Here is a 19064-nt window from a genome sequence, read left to right as displayed (position 1 = left end):
AAGCTTGAATATACGGATCTGTAACACGCCATTTTGAGCAGACCACAGAAATAGTCTGAGACATTTTGCTTTGCATTTTGTAATGACCGAACTGTCTGCAGGGGAAATAAGAAACGCACACTTCTGCGAAACCAGCCACCATTGTCCTCTCTTCTTGTGGTCCATATTACTCGTTTGCCGAAGGCCACAGACTGGAGGACGAGATGACGATCCGGAAGTGACCTCCTCCTCTCAGCCGGCTTCACCTCTGAACCCACAACGGCGATAAGAGACCAAACTACTGAAAAATGTTAGGACAAAATGTAACAGCAAATGGCAACAAAGGCCATAAAGAGGCAATGAGAATGATTTTGTAATTGCAAATAGTGACATGTGACAGGTTTGTGACTTGGATAGAAGGCATGCAGTGGATCACATGGTGGCGATACCCAGGGTCGTGGGAGATGGGCTTGAGGGGAAAAAAGCTGCCAAAAAAGCCCTCAATTTAGAGAGAAAAGAAATCAAACAGTCACATTTTGCCATCTACAGGTTGATGTGAATCGTAGTGGACTTGCTGGATCCTTGAAACAGAAACGGAGACGTTTCTATGACGTCTGTGGCCGGCCTGCCCCGGCTGCGTTTTCATCGCTCACTGGCAGTTTGGAGCTGCCGCATCCTCCCTGAGCTTGTGCGGTGTGTGTGTGTGTGTGTGTGTGTCCTCCAGTCCTCTCGTCTGGCTGATGTGGAGGAAAAAGAGGTCGCAGGCAGGTCGGATGATTTAGGGCGCCTGCATGAAAGAGGGCGGGGGACAAGTTCCGACAGACGTGGATCTCTCCTGTCTTTTCTAAGGTTTATTTATCCAGCGAGCGTCTGGTTTTCATCTGCCTGCACAAATTTCTACCTGAGAGATATGCAACAGAGGCGGAAAATATCTACGTACATTTACTACAATTTTTCATACAATTCTGAGGAACTTGTACTTTATTTGGGTGTTTTCATTTTATGCTGGGTTATACTCCACTACTTTTCAGAGGGAAATATTATAACTCCACTATATTTATCTGACAGCTGTAGTTATATTCTTTTTTTTTTTTTTTCAAGAGTACTTTGAGCTTTGCGTAAGCACCACTGATACACAGTCTGTCCTCTACTGTTTTGCATCTGGGCAGTTTCACTGTCTTTGTGTCCAATGAGCATTAAGTGTCTATGTCCTCCATCAATCTCTAAACAACAAGCAGGGTCTGCAGCGACGCCCATAAAGTATACGTCCTCCTAAAAGTGAATCCTAAACAGAGCAAATTCTGAAAAGCGAATTGTAAAAACTCAAAACCCTCCTCAGATTTTAGGCTATCTTGTAGCACGGGTCAGTAAAAAAAAAAAAAAAAATTTAGCCATTATATTGCTCGAGGGTGTCTTCATGATCAAGGAGGCAAGAACTTCACACATTCATCACATTTTCACATCATCTTTACAGTCAGAGGAGGATTAAAAATCCACCTGTAATAGACCTGCTGTTATTATTGTGAAGGTAAAGTTCAGTCAAGCAGCAGCTCAGGGAACGGCAGCTGGGCTCGCCGATCTGAAAGAATCGGAACTGAAACAAATGAGTCTTTCGCTCAATGTGCACTTCAAAAACACATCCTGCTGCTGGAGTACACGAAGCTTTACGGAGGCCCGCCTCGTTGTTAGCCAGCCACAGCTTCCTCCGAAAGTGAAATCTGGATTGGTCAGGAGCACTGGTGAGGGCTCTGACCAGCAAAATGTGAAATTACTCTATCAGCATGGGACTCTCAGCAGCTGCAGTGAAAAATAAATTTGTTTTAAATGCACCCCCTCCCGAAAAAAATACGTCTTACTTTGTTGCGAGGCTGAACTGACAAACATCAGCGTCCCTCCTTACACAACGCTTCTGGAGAGAAGCCGTTTTATACGTCCTGTATTTAGGGACTTTATTTAGGAAGACTTTATTTTCTTTAAGAAGAAAGAAAAACATAAGATCTCAGACAGTAACATTCATGTGCCTTTGCAGAGGTTGGAAGTGTTGTCAGTGTTTGAGATGATCCCCTTTGGATTTCCAGACCAGCCACACCTGTTACCAGGAAACTCCTGTTGTGCTTGAGATCACAACAAACAAAAAAAAAAAAGATTCTTCAGCATTTCAAACAATTATACACTTCTCCGCTCATCTTTGTACAGATTGGAGATGAGATATCCATGTTGCGTCGCTCACCTGCAGGGAAGGCGGACATCCAGCAGGGGGTAGTGTTTCACCAGGATTCACAGGCAAGCGAGGTCAGCTGAGTTTAGGTCTATTTAGGTTGATTCACACCAACGGTGCAGTGGGGGTCCAAGAGCTTTCACTTTTTATTGCAACCAAACAGTTGCTTTCACAAACAGGAAATTTCTTACACGACAGCCTCCGCGGATTTTCTCGTCGTTGAGAAATTGTCCCTGCAGCCCCTGCAGCTGGAAGATAACAACAACAACAACAACAACAGTTTGTCGGGGGGGGGGCTGTAACTGCCTATATTGCCTTTATTTATGCTAAGATAGGCTAATTTCCTCCTGGTTCTGAAGCACAATATGTGCTAGTGCACAGACCTGAGAGCAATACACAGTAAATCCTCTCATCCGACTCTTGCAAACAGCTCATGCTCCTCACCTATCACTTCTGTCAGTTTAAACTCTTGTATCTCTGAGTTCTAAATATCAGCTTTTCAGGAACTTTAAAAAACACAATGACATCTAGAGTTTTATAGATTTTGCTCCGTGTACAAACCTCTCCAACCTCCTGGAGGAGCTCGTAAAATTTGCAAATATACCGTATTTATTTGAGCACGGTGGTTCATCCATGACCTTTTGAATCGGCACGCGTGACGGAGTGACCTCAGCTCAAGGTCCGCGTACTTTCTTTGTTGGACGTTTTCTAGCGACGGGTCTTCATTAGCGAACGGAGGCGGTTCAGGTGTCCTCGTGTGATTTCAAGTGAGAAACGCTGGTCATGTGATAACAAGGTCGTGTGAGGAGTGAGTTTGTAACCACTGTCTCCGTTCAAAACGTTTTTGGTGTTGAGTGTGAATGACCTCCGACCTGAAAATCCAATTAAAACCACATGTAGTCCTTTTTTCAAGTCAATAAGAATAATAAAAAAATAAATGTATCATTAAAGGGTTTTTTATTATTATTAAAAGGAAGGGAAAAGGGTATTTGTTGAAATATCAGAAATGCTCCTTTTCCTCTCCGCGGGGTGGATGGACGTGCTGGTATCTGTGTTCGATCGACAACAGCTGGCAGACAGCGCTCCAGTACACGGACGGAGGACCAACGGTATCCCGACGAATGAATGCAAGGACGGGGCGCCGCCACGAAACCAAAAACTATCGAACATAAACGTCCCCCTTTCGGTTTGTGATTTTTTTTTTCTCGAAGAACACAGGACGTGTGGTTTACGCAGCAGATGCGTATGCCGTGGCAGACGAGCCAGCTTGCAGTTTCATTTCAGCTGGACCTCCAGTGACACGATGACACCGCCCGAGCCAGTTCCGTTTGCTGATGAAGACCTTGGGGTGTGGCTGAAAGCTCAGGAAAAAGCTGGTGAGTGAACTTTGAGTTGAGATTATTTTGTCAGCTGTGCTGTAAGTGTGTTCGTAAATATGCTCACAAGTACCGAATACGTTTGCAATTGACTGATATATTAAACGAAGCACTTGAAAGAACCAGGAATGGTTTTACTCCAGGCTGGATTACCTACCGGGCAGAGCAGGCAGCTGCCCAGAGGCCTCAGACCCGAGGGGCCCCTAAAGCCCCAGGTTTACTCCAAATCATTTGGGTCTACATGATTTGAACTCGCAAACTTTCTTCTTGACTGGTAAGTAAACAGCTGGTATTGCTAACGTTAGCTATGTAGCAACAGGGCACCTTTTGAAAGATTAAACCAGTGGTTTCCAACCTCTCCGGCTTCTGAGGTCTTACAAAATGCCGCGTGTGGTCGGCGTCACATCTCAGATGTCTGAGTTGTTAACAGCTCCTCCAAACACTGATTTTTTTTTTTTCCCTCCAAACTTCTCACATGGTTTCATTTCAGTAAATGTTCAAATGCATATCTCACCAAAAATCAAAGACTGGAGCGAAAGTGCAAAAACCCAAAACAGATCTGTGTATCGGGACTCTGTTTTTTCTCCTTCCCTGCCTCATTATTCATCTCACGACGCCTCCCAGTATTTCAAACTGAATATGAAGTATATCAAACCAGCTGCAACAGTGGCATGCTGCTACACACTGATGCTTCAGTATTAATCATGTACTGATGTCGAATGTAATAATATATCTGTCAGAGGGACCAAACCTGTACTTTTATTCCAATACTTCAAATACATTTTGTTGCTAATAGCTTTGTACTCTTACTCTAGTAAAGGGTCTAGGATCAATCTCAGGGAATAAAAAAAGTGATTGAGTCTCCTGTTGGTATCTTTTCCAAACTTTCTGTCTTGGCTTTGTTCCAGGTGTTAGTGCATACCTTCTGCCCCCCCCAGCCCACGCTGCTTACCAACATGCTGTTGACCCATCCGCCTTTCATATCCCGTGAGGGTTGGGTGCAACAACCAAATTCCTGCCGCCGAGCCTCGGCGCGCACAGAGCGGGAGTCGGCTCTCGGCGTCCTGTTTCTTTACATAGCGAAAAGCTGAAAAAAGCCGGCGCCTATCATGTTCACTCCCCGGCATTCATTCGGTCTCAGAAGAAGCTCAGAGGGGCGTCGGAGTGTAAACAGTCCCCTGAGAAGAGCCGGCCGCGTTCTCCCTCTTATTTGCTCTCGGAAGTGGAGTGAACTTTGCCTCTGGTGTCGCTGTGTTGAGGAAAAACAAAAGCCAGAGGAAACAATAACAGAGGCCGAGTGTGAAGGTGAATGACAGACTGGGTTCACCTGCTGAGGAGATGTTTCGAACCAGAATCGGGGGGGGTTGCATTCAGGCAAGATCAGTTTTAAAGCTCTGGTACTCCAGTATTTCTATTACTCTACATTCACTCTGTATTTTAAAAGTTTGGAGCGTGATGTCTTTGTTTTTTTTCTTTTTCTCTACGAAGCCAAAAGAGTGAGAGTGTAAAGAAATGGATTAAACAGTTCCTTTGTCTGCTTCAATGTAAGCTGCAGTCGTTAGCATGTGCAGCTAACTGGCTTACTGCACACGGCAGCAACCGAGGGACCTTCCAATGCTAGATACCATTAACTAGGCCCCTGTGTGCAGGTTCCTCACAAAAGTGGCCAGTGTTGGATGCGATTAGAGTTCGGGCTAATGCTGAACAGAGCTCTCATGTTCTGTCCCGCTCTTTTTTTTGGGGGGGGGGTTCACGCTCCAGCTAAACGTTACCCGACATGGCGTCGCATCGGTTCCTCCTCATCCTCGAAGTCCTTTCTCTTCCTAGGTTAAAAGCGAAACATGCACCATGGGGAAATACAAAAAAAGTATCTACGCTAAGCAGCCCCGCGGGGTTACGTTAGAAGGAAATAACGGTCGGATGTCGAATGCTCCTTATTGGAATTCATAGGATCAACTAGCGCTGCTCTACGACCCGAGATCAGTGCCGCTGCTTCATCTTCTGCTTGGATCGACAGCCGGTGAGGATGCTGAGACCATGGACCCGTCATTTAAAAAATTACTATGGATTCAGTTATCATAGTAAACTGCATAACTGCTGTGCTAGAGATGAAAGCGTGATAGGTGCACAGTAAGTAGAGGGGTGGGGCTTAGCGAAGGGAGAGTTTTCATTGGATGTGAGGTGAGCGCATTTTAAAAATGCACCGCAAAAAGTAAAGTGCTTCACTAACACAGATAAATCAAAAAGACAAAGCAAATAGAGACACGGTATAAAAATGAACAGAGATGAAAGGAGATGAAAAGAACAGCGCTCAAAGTTTAGTTGGATGGGTCTGGAGCCGCTCTTTAAAGGTATCCAGAGTGTCCACAGATCCCGGTTCCAACCGGAGCGAGGTCCAGCATTAGGAAGCTGCCATTTCAAAGGCAAGGCTCCTTTAGTTTCAGGTCTGGAGCAAGGAACAACCAATAAACCCTGATCAGGGGACTCTGGAGACCTCCTGGCGACATGAGGCTGTAGTAGGTCTCTACCGTGGACAGGTGCCTGACCACGCAGGGCTCTAAAAGTAATCACAGGTCATTCCTGTGTGTGATAGTTGAACCGTGGGCATTGCTGTGCTGCTGTGACAGCCTCCCCTCCCCCTCTCCGAAGTCTTCCCCAGCGGGCTGAACCCGGCTGCAGCGATTCGCTCCCGTTCAGACACAGGAGCAGATCATCCCACGTGAGGTCGGGGCTCCGTGCGGGCCGGTCCAGTTCCCCCGCAGCAAACCGGGCAAACCGCTTCTCTATGGACCTGGGTTTGCCATGTTAAAACAGGAAGGGGTCAAATTGTTGCCAGAAAGTCGGAGGAACACTATTGTGTAAAATGTCCGGCTATGCTGTTGCATTAAGAACTAACTTCATTTGAACCAAGGGAACTGGAAGAAAATAGGCCAAGAGTAAACAGGTGTGTGTGTGTGTGTGTGTGTGTGTGTGTGTGTGTGTGTGTGTGTGTGTGTGTGTGTGTGTGTCCGTCCTCATAGTTTTGGCCATATTCTGCATCTCTAATTGATCTTTCTTCATTTCCTCTCTTCTGTCCCCTCATCAGCTCCGTCATTCTTTGTCTCTCATCTTTCCACACTTATTTCCTTCTTTCTTCCCCCCCTTTCTTCTGACCCTCCCAACATCCTTTCTTTCTCTTTTTCCTTCTTTTCCTTCTTTATGTCCTCCTTTTCTTCTAACCTAACTGTCTTCTTTTCTTTCTTTCCTGTCTTTCCCACCTCCTCCTTTCATTTAATATTTATTCCCTCTTTTCATTCATGTTCTCCCTTTCTCTGTTTATTTCATTCTTTCTTTCCCCCCTTTTTCTTAAACTTTCTCTCTCTCCTTCCTTCTGTTATTCAATTTTCTTTATTTTCTTAGTTCCCTCATTCCTAAATTCTACCAATCCAGAAAATAACCCAAATTGGAGACATTTTCAACCACAAAACCAAACTCTGCTTTACTTCACTTGAGTAAATTTAGCGCGTGTTTGTGTACTTTTTCCTAAACCCCTTCTCTCTGTTTACTACAGTTTCGACCCTGTGGTGTTGCCGAACGCGAGTATTTCCTTGAGCGACAACCTTTCACTCAGTAGGGGAATGACTCAACCTCGGGCCTACTCCATTCTCCGTCCTGAGAAGGGACCACAGCGCTGTGCGAGTGCGTGTGTGATAATAAAACAGACGAGAGATCCGCGTATCAGCTTTCATTCACACGAGCGACAATTAGTGTCTCTGCACGACGCCTCTTTTCAGATCAGTAAGACAAGCCCGGATTGAATGTTCCCCACAAAAGTAATCATATCTCCCCCTTGTTTTGTACAGCGGACACACAAAGACTCCAGTTAGTCTGGGCACTCGAATCGTGAGACGTGCAGCTGACAGGGGCTGAGAGGTAGGCCGAGGCAGGATGACATAGACAGACAGCAAATTATGCACAGACCGTATCGGCTTTCATTCCTGAATTAAACGTGTGCCTGAGAGAGGCAAGTCGCAACATGGAGCGCATCCAACTCCAGGAACGGCACAGGTGTGTGAGACGGGAGTCGGTTTCCGAAATCGTCAGCCCTCTACACGTGCGTGATTAATGCTATAGAGGAGAGGGCGGCGGTGAGAAAACGAGCAGCTGTGGACCGGAGTCGGGGTCTGGGACGCCGGGCGACACGACAGATGTCAGACTGTGCAGGCTTTTTCTGCATCTGTCACCTGGCGACGTTCAAACGAACAAGCTCTGAATGCCGAGTCGTTTTTTCGGCATTCTGCCCGAGTGCGGGCAGGTCCTTGGGGAATATCGGGGGCAAACTCCTTGCCACGTACACAATGAAAGCGGTGCAGTGCGCTCCAGACTGGGCGCCCGCTTCTCCACGCTGTCTGAGGTACAGTTTGGATTTCGCACACGAGTCTTAACTGACGGAGAATTAAACATTTACATCCATATTTCATCTGGAAATGTGGAGCCGGGCTGCAAACATCCCTCCTTTTTTAGCAACGCTCACGCCGAGCAGACCCGAGGTATCTCAGCAACTGCTCCCGTACAGTTTGCCATGAGGTTTTGTTCCCCGGGGGGGCTTGAATGCTACTGACTTAGGTGGGCCCCTGACTTTTCCTCTAGAGCCACCATCAGGTTAAAAAAAAAAAAATGTTAGTTGGGGAAAACTTTCCATTTCCATCGGCCTCACCTCCTCCCCACCCGGAGATACAGAGTTTTCACCCAGAAGCAAAGTTTGCCTCTGCTTCACAGTGGACGCCACGCGTTTACGTCACTGCATGCGAAATCCGTAGGCTACAGCCAAGTGCACAGGTCGCTGCAGGAAGATGCAAATGCCGTGAGGTGCAGTGTACAGAGCTCCACAAACCAGCCGCCACGTGTAGGACGGTATTGGAGGCTGGCGTTCAACCGAAGGGTCTGGCTAGATCTAGATCCTGTTTTTTTTTTTTTTCTGTTGTTATTGTTGAGCAAAGATTTTTATTCAGTTTCCTTCCAGCTGGGAAAAATGTTTTGCGGAGCGTCAAGACAGGATGTGTGGGGCCCATTTCGAAGGAAACCGAAAAGGAAAGCTGAGCTGGGATCTAATCAGGACGTCTTCCATCAACTTCTGCAGTGGAAGTTGATGAGACGCGTCTCGAGGAATTCTGTGTTAGGTGATTTATAGCCTTATCTCGCCTCCCGAAAAAAATGTCACCAGCGACTGAGTTCTAGTTTACGGTCGCTATTTCCGAATCTATCTCGAAGTCACACATTGAAGGCCTGTCGTCGCCACGATAAAAGCTGGTGGACTGTGCAAACAGCAGGGACAGCGACTGAAAGAATTCTTTACGGTGTCATTTCATCCCTGATGGTCATTAAGTCTTGTTTTATAGATAAATTAGTATTGTCAATAAACTAAACCAAACCAAAAAAAACCAAACAAACACTTGTTAATGTGATTTTAAAGAAAGCAGCCGAACCAGAGGCCAATTATCAGCCACTCAATCTCATCATCATCATCATCATCATCATCATCATCATGGATAGAGGCATCCTGTTCAGCATCCAGGTTCAAGTTGAACTCTCCAAAATAAAAGCACGGGGCGGGTTTATAGTATGAGCGTGCACCAATCAGAGCCTCCCGACAGAGACGCACCTGAGCAGCTGCCAAAGCGAGAGGCGGACCGGCCGTATAAAAGCAGCGGGGCCGCGGAGACTCCCGCGCAGTCCGTCCAGCATTCGGCCCGCGTCGAGTCGGGCTCACCTTCCCGTCTCCAGCCGCTGCGCAACCATGCACCTGAGCGCGCACGACTCGTGCCATTCCGTGGTCCTACTTTGCATCCTCCTGAGGAGTTGCCAGGCCTTCAAGAACGACGCCACGGAGCTGCTGTCCTCGCACGCGAGCGCGCCGGTGCCGGAGGTCCAGAGCAACGTGTCCCTGAACCGCGCGCGCACCGGCGGGAGAGGAGTGGGCGGCGCGGGGAACGACAGAGGCGGTGAGTGGGGGAGAGGGAGCGTCCCGCCGCGGAGGACCGGAGGATGCTCTGCAGCTCCGACCCGATGCTTTCGGGGTACTTTTTGCAGGGACTGTAACTTGTGCGTGGTCCTGCGGGACGAGCTTGCAGCGACGTTTCCGTGCTTTTAGGCGCTTTATTAGGATCCAGTTCTGTCTCTGCTGCAGAGCCCTTGACTCCGAAATTGGTTCCTCTTAGTGTCTGGCGTCACTTTTAATCGCGGGGTATTTGCATGACGTTAAACAGTCATGGTGCTTGAATACTTTCTATCTGTGGTTTTAGAAATGGATTCACGTGGTCCAACGCCATGTTCCATGTGCCGTTTATAATTACAAATGTGCCATTTATAATGTCCTAAATGGCACATGTTCCACGCGCCATTTAGGACATTTGCTTGTCCCTCTTCTTCACTTGGTCTCTTCATCCTCGTTCATTAAAGGGCGCCTGCAGCCCAAAGCTCCTGAGAAAGTTCCGAGGAGTCCAGATGATGGAGCTCCTCCCGCCGTCATTTCAATCAGTTTACACAAGATCTCTGTATGACTGGAAGACATTACAGACTACACTTATCATAGAAAGACTTCATACATGTCACACAGCTTCTGTCTATAAAAAGTAGCCTCGACCACAAAGATCCTGCACGTGTAGAATCGTATAAAATCCCGTAAAGTAACCTGAGGTCACCGTAAACTGGCATAGACATTATGGGGTTACTTCAGGAATAAAACATGGCACATCTCAGAGCGTAATCCGTCTGCTCCTGAGATCACGCCTCCCTGTCCAGCAGCACAGCGAGCTGAGGCGACAGGCACCTGGCGGGGCCGTTGTCCGGGTAGGGATTAGGGGGCTCCGACCCGGTGTCGGTGCAGCTGATGCACAGGGACACCTGTGGTGGTGGCTCGGAGCCCTCCACGCGGCCCAGAGGGAAGGCGCTTGTAGCCCGCAGCAGAATACTGCTGACAGTTGTAGAAGTAAGCCTCCTGTTAAATCCCCTGCTAACCTGAAAGAAAAGACGTTTGTTTTTTCTTTTTCTTTTTCACAATGTCATTATTCCTCAACGTTTTGAAGGAGAAAGGTCGAGGCGCGGTTGTGCTCCCTCCCTGGGTTCCAGGGACTTGCCAGAGGCTGAGGTGGGGCTCATAACCAGTATAATATGATGTAAAGGGGAAAGGGATGGACGGTAATCCACTCATGTATTATCTTTCAATATAATTATGACATATAGAGTGGATTACATGCAATTTCGTTGTCTCAGCGCTGAAGAAGAAATTCTGAATCAAATCTCTCAGGAATCTAAATCTATCATCAGAGCTGCAGCGATTAGTTGATTAATGGGCAAAAAAAAAAAAAAATTGCCAACTGTTTTAGGATTTAAAAAAAAAAAATCAAAAATACCAAAGGTTCTCTTGTTTCAGCTTCACGAATGTGAGGATTTGCTGCTTTTCTCTGTCGTGCGTCATAGTTGACTGAATATCTTTGGGGTTTTTTTACTTGTTCAACACAAGACATCTGAAGACGTCACCTCAACAGTGGGATAATATAAAGGGCTGGTTTCACTATTTGCTGACTGAGACAAAATGATTAATCGAGAAATTGGCAGATTAATCAATAATGAAAATAACTGTTAGTTCCAGCCCTATCTAACACGATTTTTTTCACACAACCAACCTGTTAATTTGTCTAAAACGGCACATTTATTTCACGCAATTCTCATTCATCGCGTCTTTCCACAGAACGGAGCCAAATCGGATGCAGAGAGCTGAGATCCACTAAGTACATCTCCGATGGCCACTGCACCAGCATCAACCCCATCAAGGAGCTGGTGTGCGCTGGGGAGTGTCTCCCAGCTCAGATGCTTCAAAACTGGATCGGCGGCGCCTATGGCAGGAAGTTCTGGAGTCGCCGGAGCAGCAACCAGGACTGGCGGTGCGTCAACGACAAAACCCGCACCCAGCGCATCCAGCTGCAGTGCCAGGACGGCAGCACGAGAACGTACAAAATCACCGTGGTCACCTCCTGCAGATGCAAGAGGTACTCGAGGCAGCACAATGAGTCGGGCAACAAGTTCGAGGAGCCGGCGGTGTCGCCGCCGCAGCTCCTGCACAAGCACAAGTCCAAGACCAAGAGGAGGCTGGGGAAGAACCGGCTGAGTGAGAACTGGCACGAGACTGAACCCTGAGAGCCGGCGGACGCGCAGACTCGCCCCGAATCCACATAAACCTACAGGAGTTTCGTCACGGTCATATTGAGACACGCCATCCAGAGCTTGCGGTTGCGGATTATCTCTCAATGTGACCGGGACTCGATTCATGTGAAGCTGGTTCCTCACCATGATGGAGAACTCCAGGAGGGCACACTAAGGACTTTCCTTGACATTTTAATCGGCGTGGTTGAAGATAATGGGAACAGACCCGGGGCGTACAGTCTGCAGAGCGTTCTGGAGCCCCGAGCCAACCCGCATTGTCCCAGATGTAGCCATGTGCATGTGTTCCTATATTCATTTTATACACGGAGGGAGACCTGCCTGTCTAGGCACCAACACCAGTACCCAACACCAAACAACTCAAAAAAAATCTCGTGTAAATACCTGTAAATATATCAAATTCTTACTTGTCTTTTGAAGTATGGCCATGTGTATAAAATTTTACCATGTAAGATTTATGATGTATGATGTAATATATTTTCTGTGGCGACATATAACATGATGGGTTCTGCTTAAGTGGCATCGGTGCGGTTGGAGTCTGGAAAAGCTTCTTCATCATTCATTCTTGTAATAACTTTATATGAAATAAATACCCCTTTTTAAAATCACGCGTTGGCGTCAGTGGAGACTTGACAAGGTGTGACAGCGTTCGCGCTGCGGGAGGGGGGGGTGACATTAAAACCGGAAAAAAAAAAAAAGGGGGCCAACATTGTAGTCCAACGCACCCGGGATGTCTATAAATAGACGGTATAAACGTACGGAGGAAGTTTGTAGAGAAAATGTTCCTTACCAGTGAAATGATTTCTAGAAAATGACAGAATCACGCCATCATTTCCGGATCATTAATGGCACACGAATTAAAAGCGTGGTTTTTTTTTTTTTTTTTAACTGCAAATAAGAGTTTTCTATTTCAAAGGGCAGAACGCAGTGGTGACATCCCGCGAGACTTGCTAGTACAGGCCACTTCCTGCAGTAGGAGACTGAAATCACGCGAGACTCTTGGCCCCGGGGGCTCGCCGCCGATGCTCGAGCGACGACGCGTCAAGTTTGGGGACCCGACTTGAATTTGACCGGAAATCGAACATTTTAGCTCTCCACAAACGAGGTTGAAAATCGGAATTAAAACCGAACTGGGTGTAAAGTAATGCTGAGAGACTGCAGGAGTGCCCCCCCCCCCCCCCTCCAAACACACACACACACACACACACACACACACACACACACACACCCCTACTGTATGATTCAGCACAGATTTTATTCTGCAGTGCACTTTTCAGCAGTCAGAAAGGCACATAGACGTTACATTTTCCATTTAGGGGCCGATAAAGTTTGAGGAACTGGTTCCAGTCACAGAGACTCCCCGCTTTTGGCTTGCTGCATTTCAGAGGCAAACATTGTACCGTTTTACGCGAAAACAAAAACAGAAAGAAAAGTTTTCTAGAGCTTCAAACACGCGAGTCTGCTTCCGTGAATGAAGTGGCTGAACGAAGTTGCATTTGATCGACTGAGCTGAGATTCTTGTCAAAGTACTTTTTTTTTTTTCCAATGTCACACTTGCACCACCCGCCGTTACAATAATATTGCTTTTGGTACTTAAGAACAACTACATTTATTTAGCCCCAGCTTGTGTTTCTTTAGCTAGCTCATGGTGGATTTTGATTTCTGCTTCGTCCCTCTTATTATTTTGAAAGCACTCACCGGAAGTACGGCGTCTAGCTCCTTCGGCTCGACAGCGGTGCCCCCCCCCCAAGTCTCGATCCACGTTGCCGCTGTTATCCCACCCCGCCCATGAGCTGGGTATGGACGGTTTTGGGAACGATCTACCTTGACACCCCACCCCAACCCCCCAATCACCCTGCCCCCCACTCACAGCCATGACTTGACGGAGATAAATAATATCAATATGGAGGGCGATAAATGTGACCCGGACAGGCCCGCTCACCCGGGGATTTTCCCGGCCGGCGAGGCCGGGCAGAGCGAACGCCCGTCGCCGGGGCGCAGCGTGGACTTCCCGGTGTCCGTGGTTCTGCCGGCCGGCGGCACCGGAGAGAGGACCGGACTGCAGACACCAAAGCAGTTCTGCTCGTTCCTGGGTAGACCGCTCATAAGCTACACTATCCGGGCTTTCGAGAGGTAGGAAAAGCTCGAAACGGGATGAGCGAGAGAAGTCACGGTGCCTGCTTGTGAATGTACCCGGGTACAGGTGGAGTGACAGGAGGAGGAGATGGGGGCAAAGCCGCGGTCGGGACTTCCGCCTCCTCTAACGGTCAGCGAGTGTCTGTGCAGGCTGCTCAGGCTTGGGAGTGCGGAAGGGATGCATTTACATTTAAGTACATTTACTCCAGCAGCACCGTCCTTCAGTCCACCCGTGAGGACACTCGTACTCTCCTTCGGGGCTTACATTTCCCCCTTATTTCCTCCTGCTCCACTACATTTCAGAGGCGAATGCTCTGCTTTCCCCGCCACCGTCCGACAGCCGGATTTACTAGTCACCTCGTACAATTTGTGCTTTCAACTCAGATTTCATTGAGGAACACAGCTCGTGGGCGGGTGACATACAATGTATGCAAAATCAATAGGATTTTACGGGCAAAGATCAGCTTAATATCAGTTGGCACCTCTATGTTGATGCATTTTTATAGATGAAATTGCCAAACTGTGTAAAAAGCAGTAGAGTTAGCTCCACCTCGAGTAGCTACACCAGTAAAGTGCTGCTTACACTTCACTGCATTACTGTTAACATCTAATAATGTCAGACTGGGTCAGATGCTACTGCAGAACGAGTACTTGTACTTTTACTTAAAGTAAAAGTACAAGGTAGGTGGGACACTTGACAGTCAACTGTCCCACCTGCCTGTGGGACATCTACCTGTGGGACACTCTGGTCTTGGGAGTGCCACTTCGGGTGTCTTTCGGTCTGTACCAGACTCGGTCTTCGCACAACCCTTGACAAATTCCACGTCGTCTGAAAGCTCAGTCTCCGGCTTCTATCTGTGCAAAGCGTTTTAAGACATTTTAGATTTTTGACACAGATTTGGTTCAGGGTTGTGGCCATGGCTCCAAAAGGTCCTTCCACGGGTTTTATATTCCCTTTTTTTAGGCAAAAAGAAAAAAGAAATGAAGAAAGAAAAAGAAAAAAAAAACGTGTTTTACGCCAAAAAAAACCTTTTAAACTTAAATTTTCAAAGAGTGACCTTTCAGAGAAGAACACGAGAACGGGGTTGTCTGTCAAGGGGGTACATATGATTTTGAAAGCAGGACTTTTACTCATAATGGAGTAAATGTATATTGATGTACAGGCACCTTAACTTGAGTAAAGGATCTGAAAAAGTTTTTCCACCACTGATATCCATTTAGGGACTCTGTCTGCTTTTCTTCCACTGCTATTCAGGGGGAAATGTACTTTTTTTTTTTTCCTCCTCTTTTTCTACATTTATATGCATGGCCAGATTATCCTGCATGGGGGCCTCGGGGCAAAAATGAGCATCTGCGGCGCAATTATCTTCCGTCCTTTCCACTCTCTTTCTGTCATGTACAGTGTTTTTACGCTGGAATAACATATGGCCCCTGGTTTGTGGTAATTTAAACAAAAAAAATGCTCAAGAATATATGCACCAGGTATTAATTAAATAATGAGAATCTTGACACAGTGATTTATATTCTTGTATTGCGGAACAAAATTACCATTAAGTTTATTACCAGAAAGCAGCTGCCACACAGTCAAACTGATTCTTTGTGCCTTGCTCAAAAAAATTGACGCCTTTCTCCCTTGCGCAAATATTACAAATAAAAATGGCGGTAAAATGATGAACGGTCATATGTGGTTATCAATCCTGTGGCGGTTCAACAAAATTCAACAGCGACATCTCCTTAGATCAAGGGTGTGTCTCTCTTGTTTGCAGTAACTGGAGTAAACAGTTTTTTGGAGCGACTTTCCTTTTTGGTGAGCTAAAAATAGTTCCGATGAAAACTGTCCACCGTGTTCTGTGGATTTTGAAGATTATCTTCGAAACTCTTAATACACTTGAATACATGGGAGGAGAGGTTGATGTTGAATATTTGAAATGTAATTTTTTTTTAAAAACTAATGAACTTCCATTCACCTCCATTGTCCTGGGGGTGAGGTAGTAATGTGGGATATGGATGAATCTCTATCACCATATATGTAGTTTTTACTTGGGGATCAGTATCTACTGATTTATTACACTTTTTTACATTTTCTGGAAAATCAACCGGGAAAACTCTTTGTGGATAAAATAACCAGCTTGGAATGTTTCTCTTTGGCTGATCCAGAAAATTAAATAACTGACAGATCAAAGCACTTCCTCATATCGATGTGTGTGTTATTCATATAAAAATTAAATATTTCCATAAATCTGAGACATTAAAATGATAACTGCCATGGTATGGCAAAGGCTCTGACAAATTTCTGTCATCTTGCGGTGCATAGCATCATAGTGTAACTGCATGTGGACACAAATATCTTAAAACCTGGAACAATCTTCATGGCTATAGACGACTGGAGGTTAATGGGATGTGTTTTTTTTTTCTTTTTGTAATGTGGGTGAACTGATCCTTTAATACTTTCTAATATTTGTTTACTGCTATGTGTCCCTCTACGTAAAATAAAGTTTACTTACCTACTTTTTCCAGCGGGTCTTCTGTTTATCACAGTTTGGTATTACTAAAGGACATGAGTGTTTGTTCCCCCACTGGCAGACAGACACCAATATTTTCTACTGATTTCAGGCTCCGGAACTGCGATGAGAAGGTGGATGTTTACACTCTGTTGTGATCACTGCCTGACCCTCATTATGACAATACAATAACAACCGGTGTTTATAGTCAGATGTGTCTCCTCTTAGCTTGTTGTCAGTGTTTACGTGCTGTCAGGAAACAAATGCAGCAACATCCTGGGACTAGATGAGCAGGGGAGATGCTGCCTGTGTGGCCCTCTGATTACAGAGGAAGACGACCCAGCAGGGGAGGGTCCGAGGTCACTAGAGTCCTGTTGAAAAGTGGCTGAGTTGGACCCGAAACCCAGATCTGGTTACTCATTGTAGGGATATGTGGTATAGACACTTGTCAGATGTGTTATGTTGGTGAAACATATTTTTGCACAATTTTGGTATCAGTCCTGATAACAGTAACATATTTTCATAGCAGGTATTTCAAAGAGGAATATTCAGCATTTTGGGAAATATACTTATGCTAAAGCCTCAGCAAGCAGCCGGTTAGCTTAGCTTAGCATAAAGACGGGAGGCAGGACAGAACTAACTAGGCTGAGTCAAGCCAATCGTCCATTAGCGCTAACCGTCCGCTGGCTATCATATTTTCCGTACAGGCATGACACTGGTATCGATCTTCTCGTCTAACTCTTGGCAAGAAAGCACATTTTCCAAAATGGCAAACTTTTACTTCATGTGACAATTCTAAACATTTGTTATTTGTAGCTTTTCAAAAGGGGCGTGCTGCTGCTTTGTTGTCGTTTTATGTCACTGTAAATAAAATGTTCTTGGGGTTTGGACTGTTGGTTAGCCAAAACTTTTAAAGTTCATTTTTTTGACATTTTCCAAATTAAATAAGTAAAAAAAGATATCGATAAAGGAGTTGCAGCCCAAATTGCTAAACGTAAAAAGCTCTGGATGAGTGTTATGTCTACCTTTCCTGTTCTGTCGAAAATCCTCAACTTATAGAGCAGACAATGCTGAGCGGCCGGTGTGTTGTTGCAGGGTGTCATGGATCCAGAGCATTGTGGTGGTTGTTGCCAAAGAAAACATGGACCTGATGACGGACATCATCCAGCGCTTCCAGCACAGGAAGGTTCGAGTGGTGCCAGGCGGCTTGACTCGACACAGGTCAATCTGCAACGGGGTCCTGGCTCTGGGTGAGCGGGAGAAGGTGGAGGAGGAGAGGCTACCGGCGGACAGGCCGAAGGTGGTCATCATCCATGATGCAGTGCGGCCGTTCGTGGAGGAGGACTTTCTGTACAAGATAGCCATGGCTGCTAAGGAACAAGGGGTCAGTATGGTAAAAGCTCATTTAAACGCGTAGTATTTGAAGGGATGCGAACTTTGTCTTTTGCAAGCTGACATCCCTCCGACACGTTGCATCTGCTGCTTTTATATTAAGTGTTTTTTTTTGTTTTGTTTTTTATTTATTTGAACTGTTTCATCCTTTATATTGACAATGATTTATTAGTCAATCGACAGAAAATTAATCAGCAACTTTTTTGGTAGTTGACCTTTCAATTGAGTCATTTTTAAAGCAAAAATCCCAAGCAGTCTCTGGCTCCAGCTTCTGAAATTTTGAGGATCTGCTGCAATTCTTGTCTTACATAGGGCTGCAAGTCCTAAAACACAAGCTCAGTTGAAGCTCAGATTTTCTACGGGCGAAGTTGTGATCGTGTTGTTTAACTGTGGCCGATGTGAAAGCTATAGAAATGAATTCTCTATAACAAAATAAAGCAGACAGGAGACGCATTCTGTCAGAAGTGAATGGAAATGGGCCTTTGCACATTGCAAACATTCTATTATTTGTAGGCAAATGGTTACTATGGCATGATGAAACCTTCAAAGCTCAGTAAAATGTTTCAAAATTAAAATAATCAACATTATCTCCAAAGTTCCCATTAGTGAATATGAATTGAAGATGTATAACCTCTATATATTGTCAATTTTTCCAGTTGCTTATGGAGGTAGGATGTGTCTATTTCCAGGAGACGAGAAGTTCAAAAGAGATTGTAATCCCTCTACAAATGGAGGAAACAACCTCAAACTGCCAATATTTTCCTCATGCTTGGAAAGCGTAGCGTATCTAATTAAATCTCAGTCGTAGCTCATACTTCATTTCTTCTTGTGTTTTTAGCTAAAAACCAGAGAAGGTCAATTACAGCACAGAGTATAAACAAATCCATCATGCTTAGCAGCAGATGTAGGACCTGGAATCAAAGCTCTCACCTGGTGGGAAGACATTCGACTTTTGTTTGTGCGTGCTACGGATTTTTCAACGGGCAGTGTGAACATAAAGAAACCAAACACTAAAATACAACAAAATCAAGTTTTCCAGTACGGTTCACACCAAAGACGACAAATAGTCCGTGTGATCGGCCTTTCCATCTTCTCATAAACTCTTTATCAGATTGACACATCCATCGCTCCCGATGGTGGTGTTTATTTCATAAGTGACAGATGGAAAACAGTTGGGGCAAAGCCACGGCCGCTCTGACAGAGAAACTCTCAGATCAGTTTCGTAACGGTTTGTGTCTGAGGCTCCGCAGCTGAGAAAAGACG

General features: G+C 45.9%; 2 protein-coding genes and 1 long non-coding RNA gene across 7 annotated transcripts in view; 2 read left to right on the top strand and 1 right to left on the bottom strand.

The window, feature by feature from the left end:
- Position 1: 1 nt before the first annotated feature.
- Positions 2-13588, bottom strand: LOC120784835. Of its 2 annotated transcripts, none has more exons than XR_005706505.1 (3): positions 13471-13588; positions 2210-2445; positions 2-280 (listed from the first exon to the last, which is right to left on the bottom strand). It is a non-coding gene; the product is annotated as an uncharacterized LOC120784835 (long non-coding RNA). The 2 variants fall into 2 exon arrangements; XR_005706504.1 differs by lacking the exon at positions 2-280 and adding an exon at positions 1998-2093.
- Positions 9268-12377, top strand: sostdc1a (sclerostin domain containing 1a). The gene is made up of 2 exons (XM_040118961.1): positions 9268-9554; positions 11303-12377. Exons 1-2 carry the CDS (start codon positions 9350-9352, stop codon positions 11746-11748), a joined length of 651 nt encoding a protein of 216 aa, XP_039974895.1. The 5' UTR covers positions 9268-9349; the 3' UTR covers positions 11749-12377.
- The window catches only part of crppa (CDP-L-ribitol pyrophosphorylase A), a 50300-nt gene continuing 44758 nt past the window's right edge, over positions 13523-19064 (top strand). For all 4 annotated transcript variants that reach the window (XM_040118953.1, XM_040118954.1, XM_040118955.1 and 1 more), the window contains exons 1-2: positions 13523-13905; positions 17505-17793. In XM_040118953.1, coding sequence (XP_039974887.1) covers positions 13676-13905; positions 17505-17793 — 519 coding nt within the window. In that variant the 5' untranslated portion in view covers positions 13523-13675. The remainder of the gene's footprint in view (positions 13906-17504; positions 17794-19064) is intronic.

The sequence above is a fragment of the Xiphias gladius genome, chromosome 22 (assembly GCF_016859285.1).
Source record: "Xiphias gladius isolate SHS-SW01 ecotype Sanya breed wild chromosome 22, ASM1685928v1, whole genome shotgun sequence".
NCBI lineage: Eukaryota > Metazoa > Chordata > Actinopteri > Istiophoriformes > Xiphiidae > Xiphias > Xiphias gladius.
This window is presented reverse-complemented; position numbering and strand designations above follow the sequence as displayed.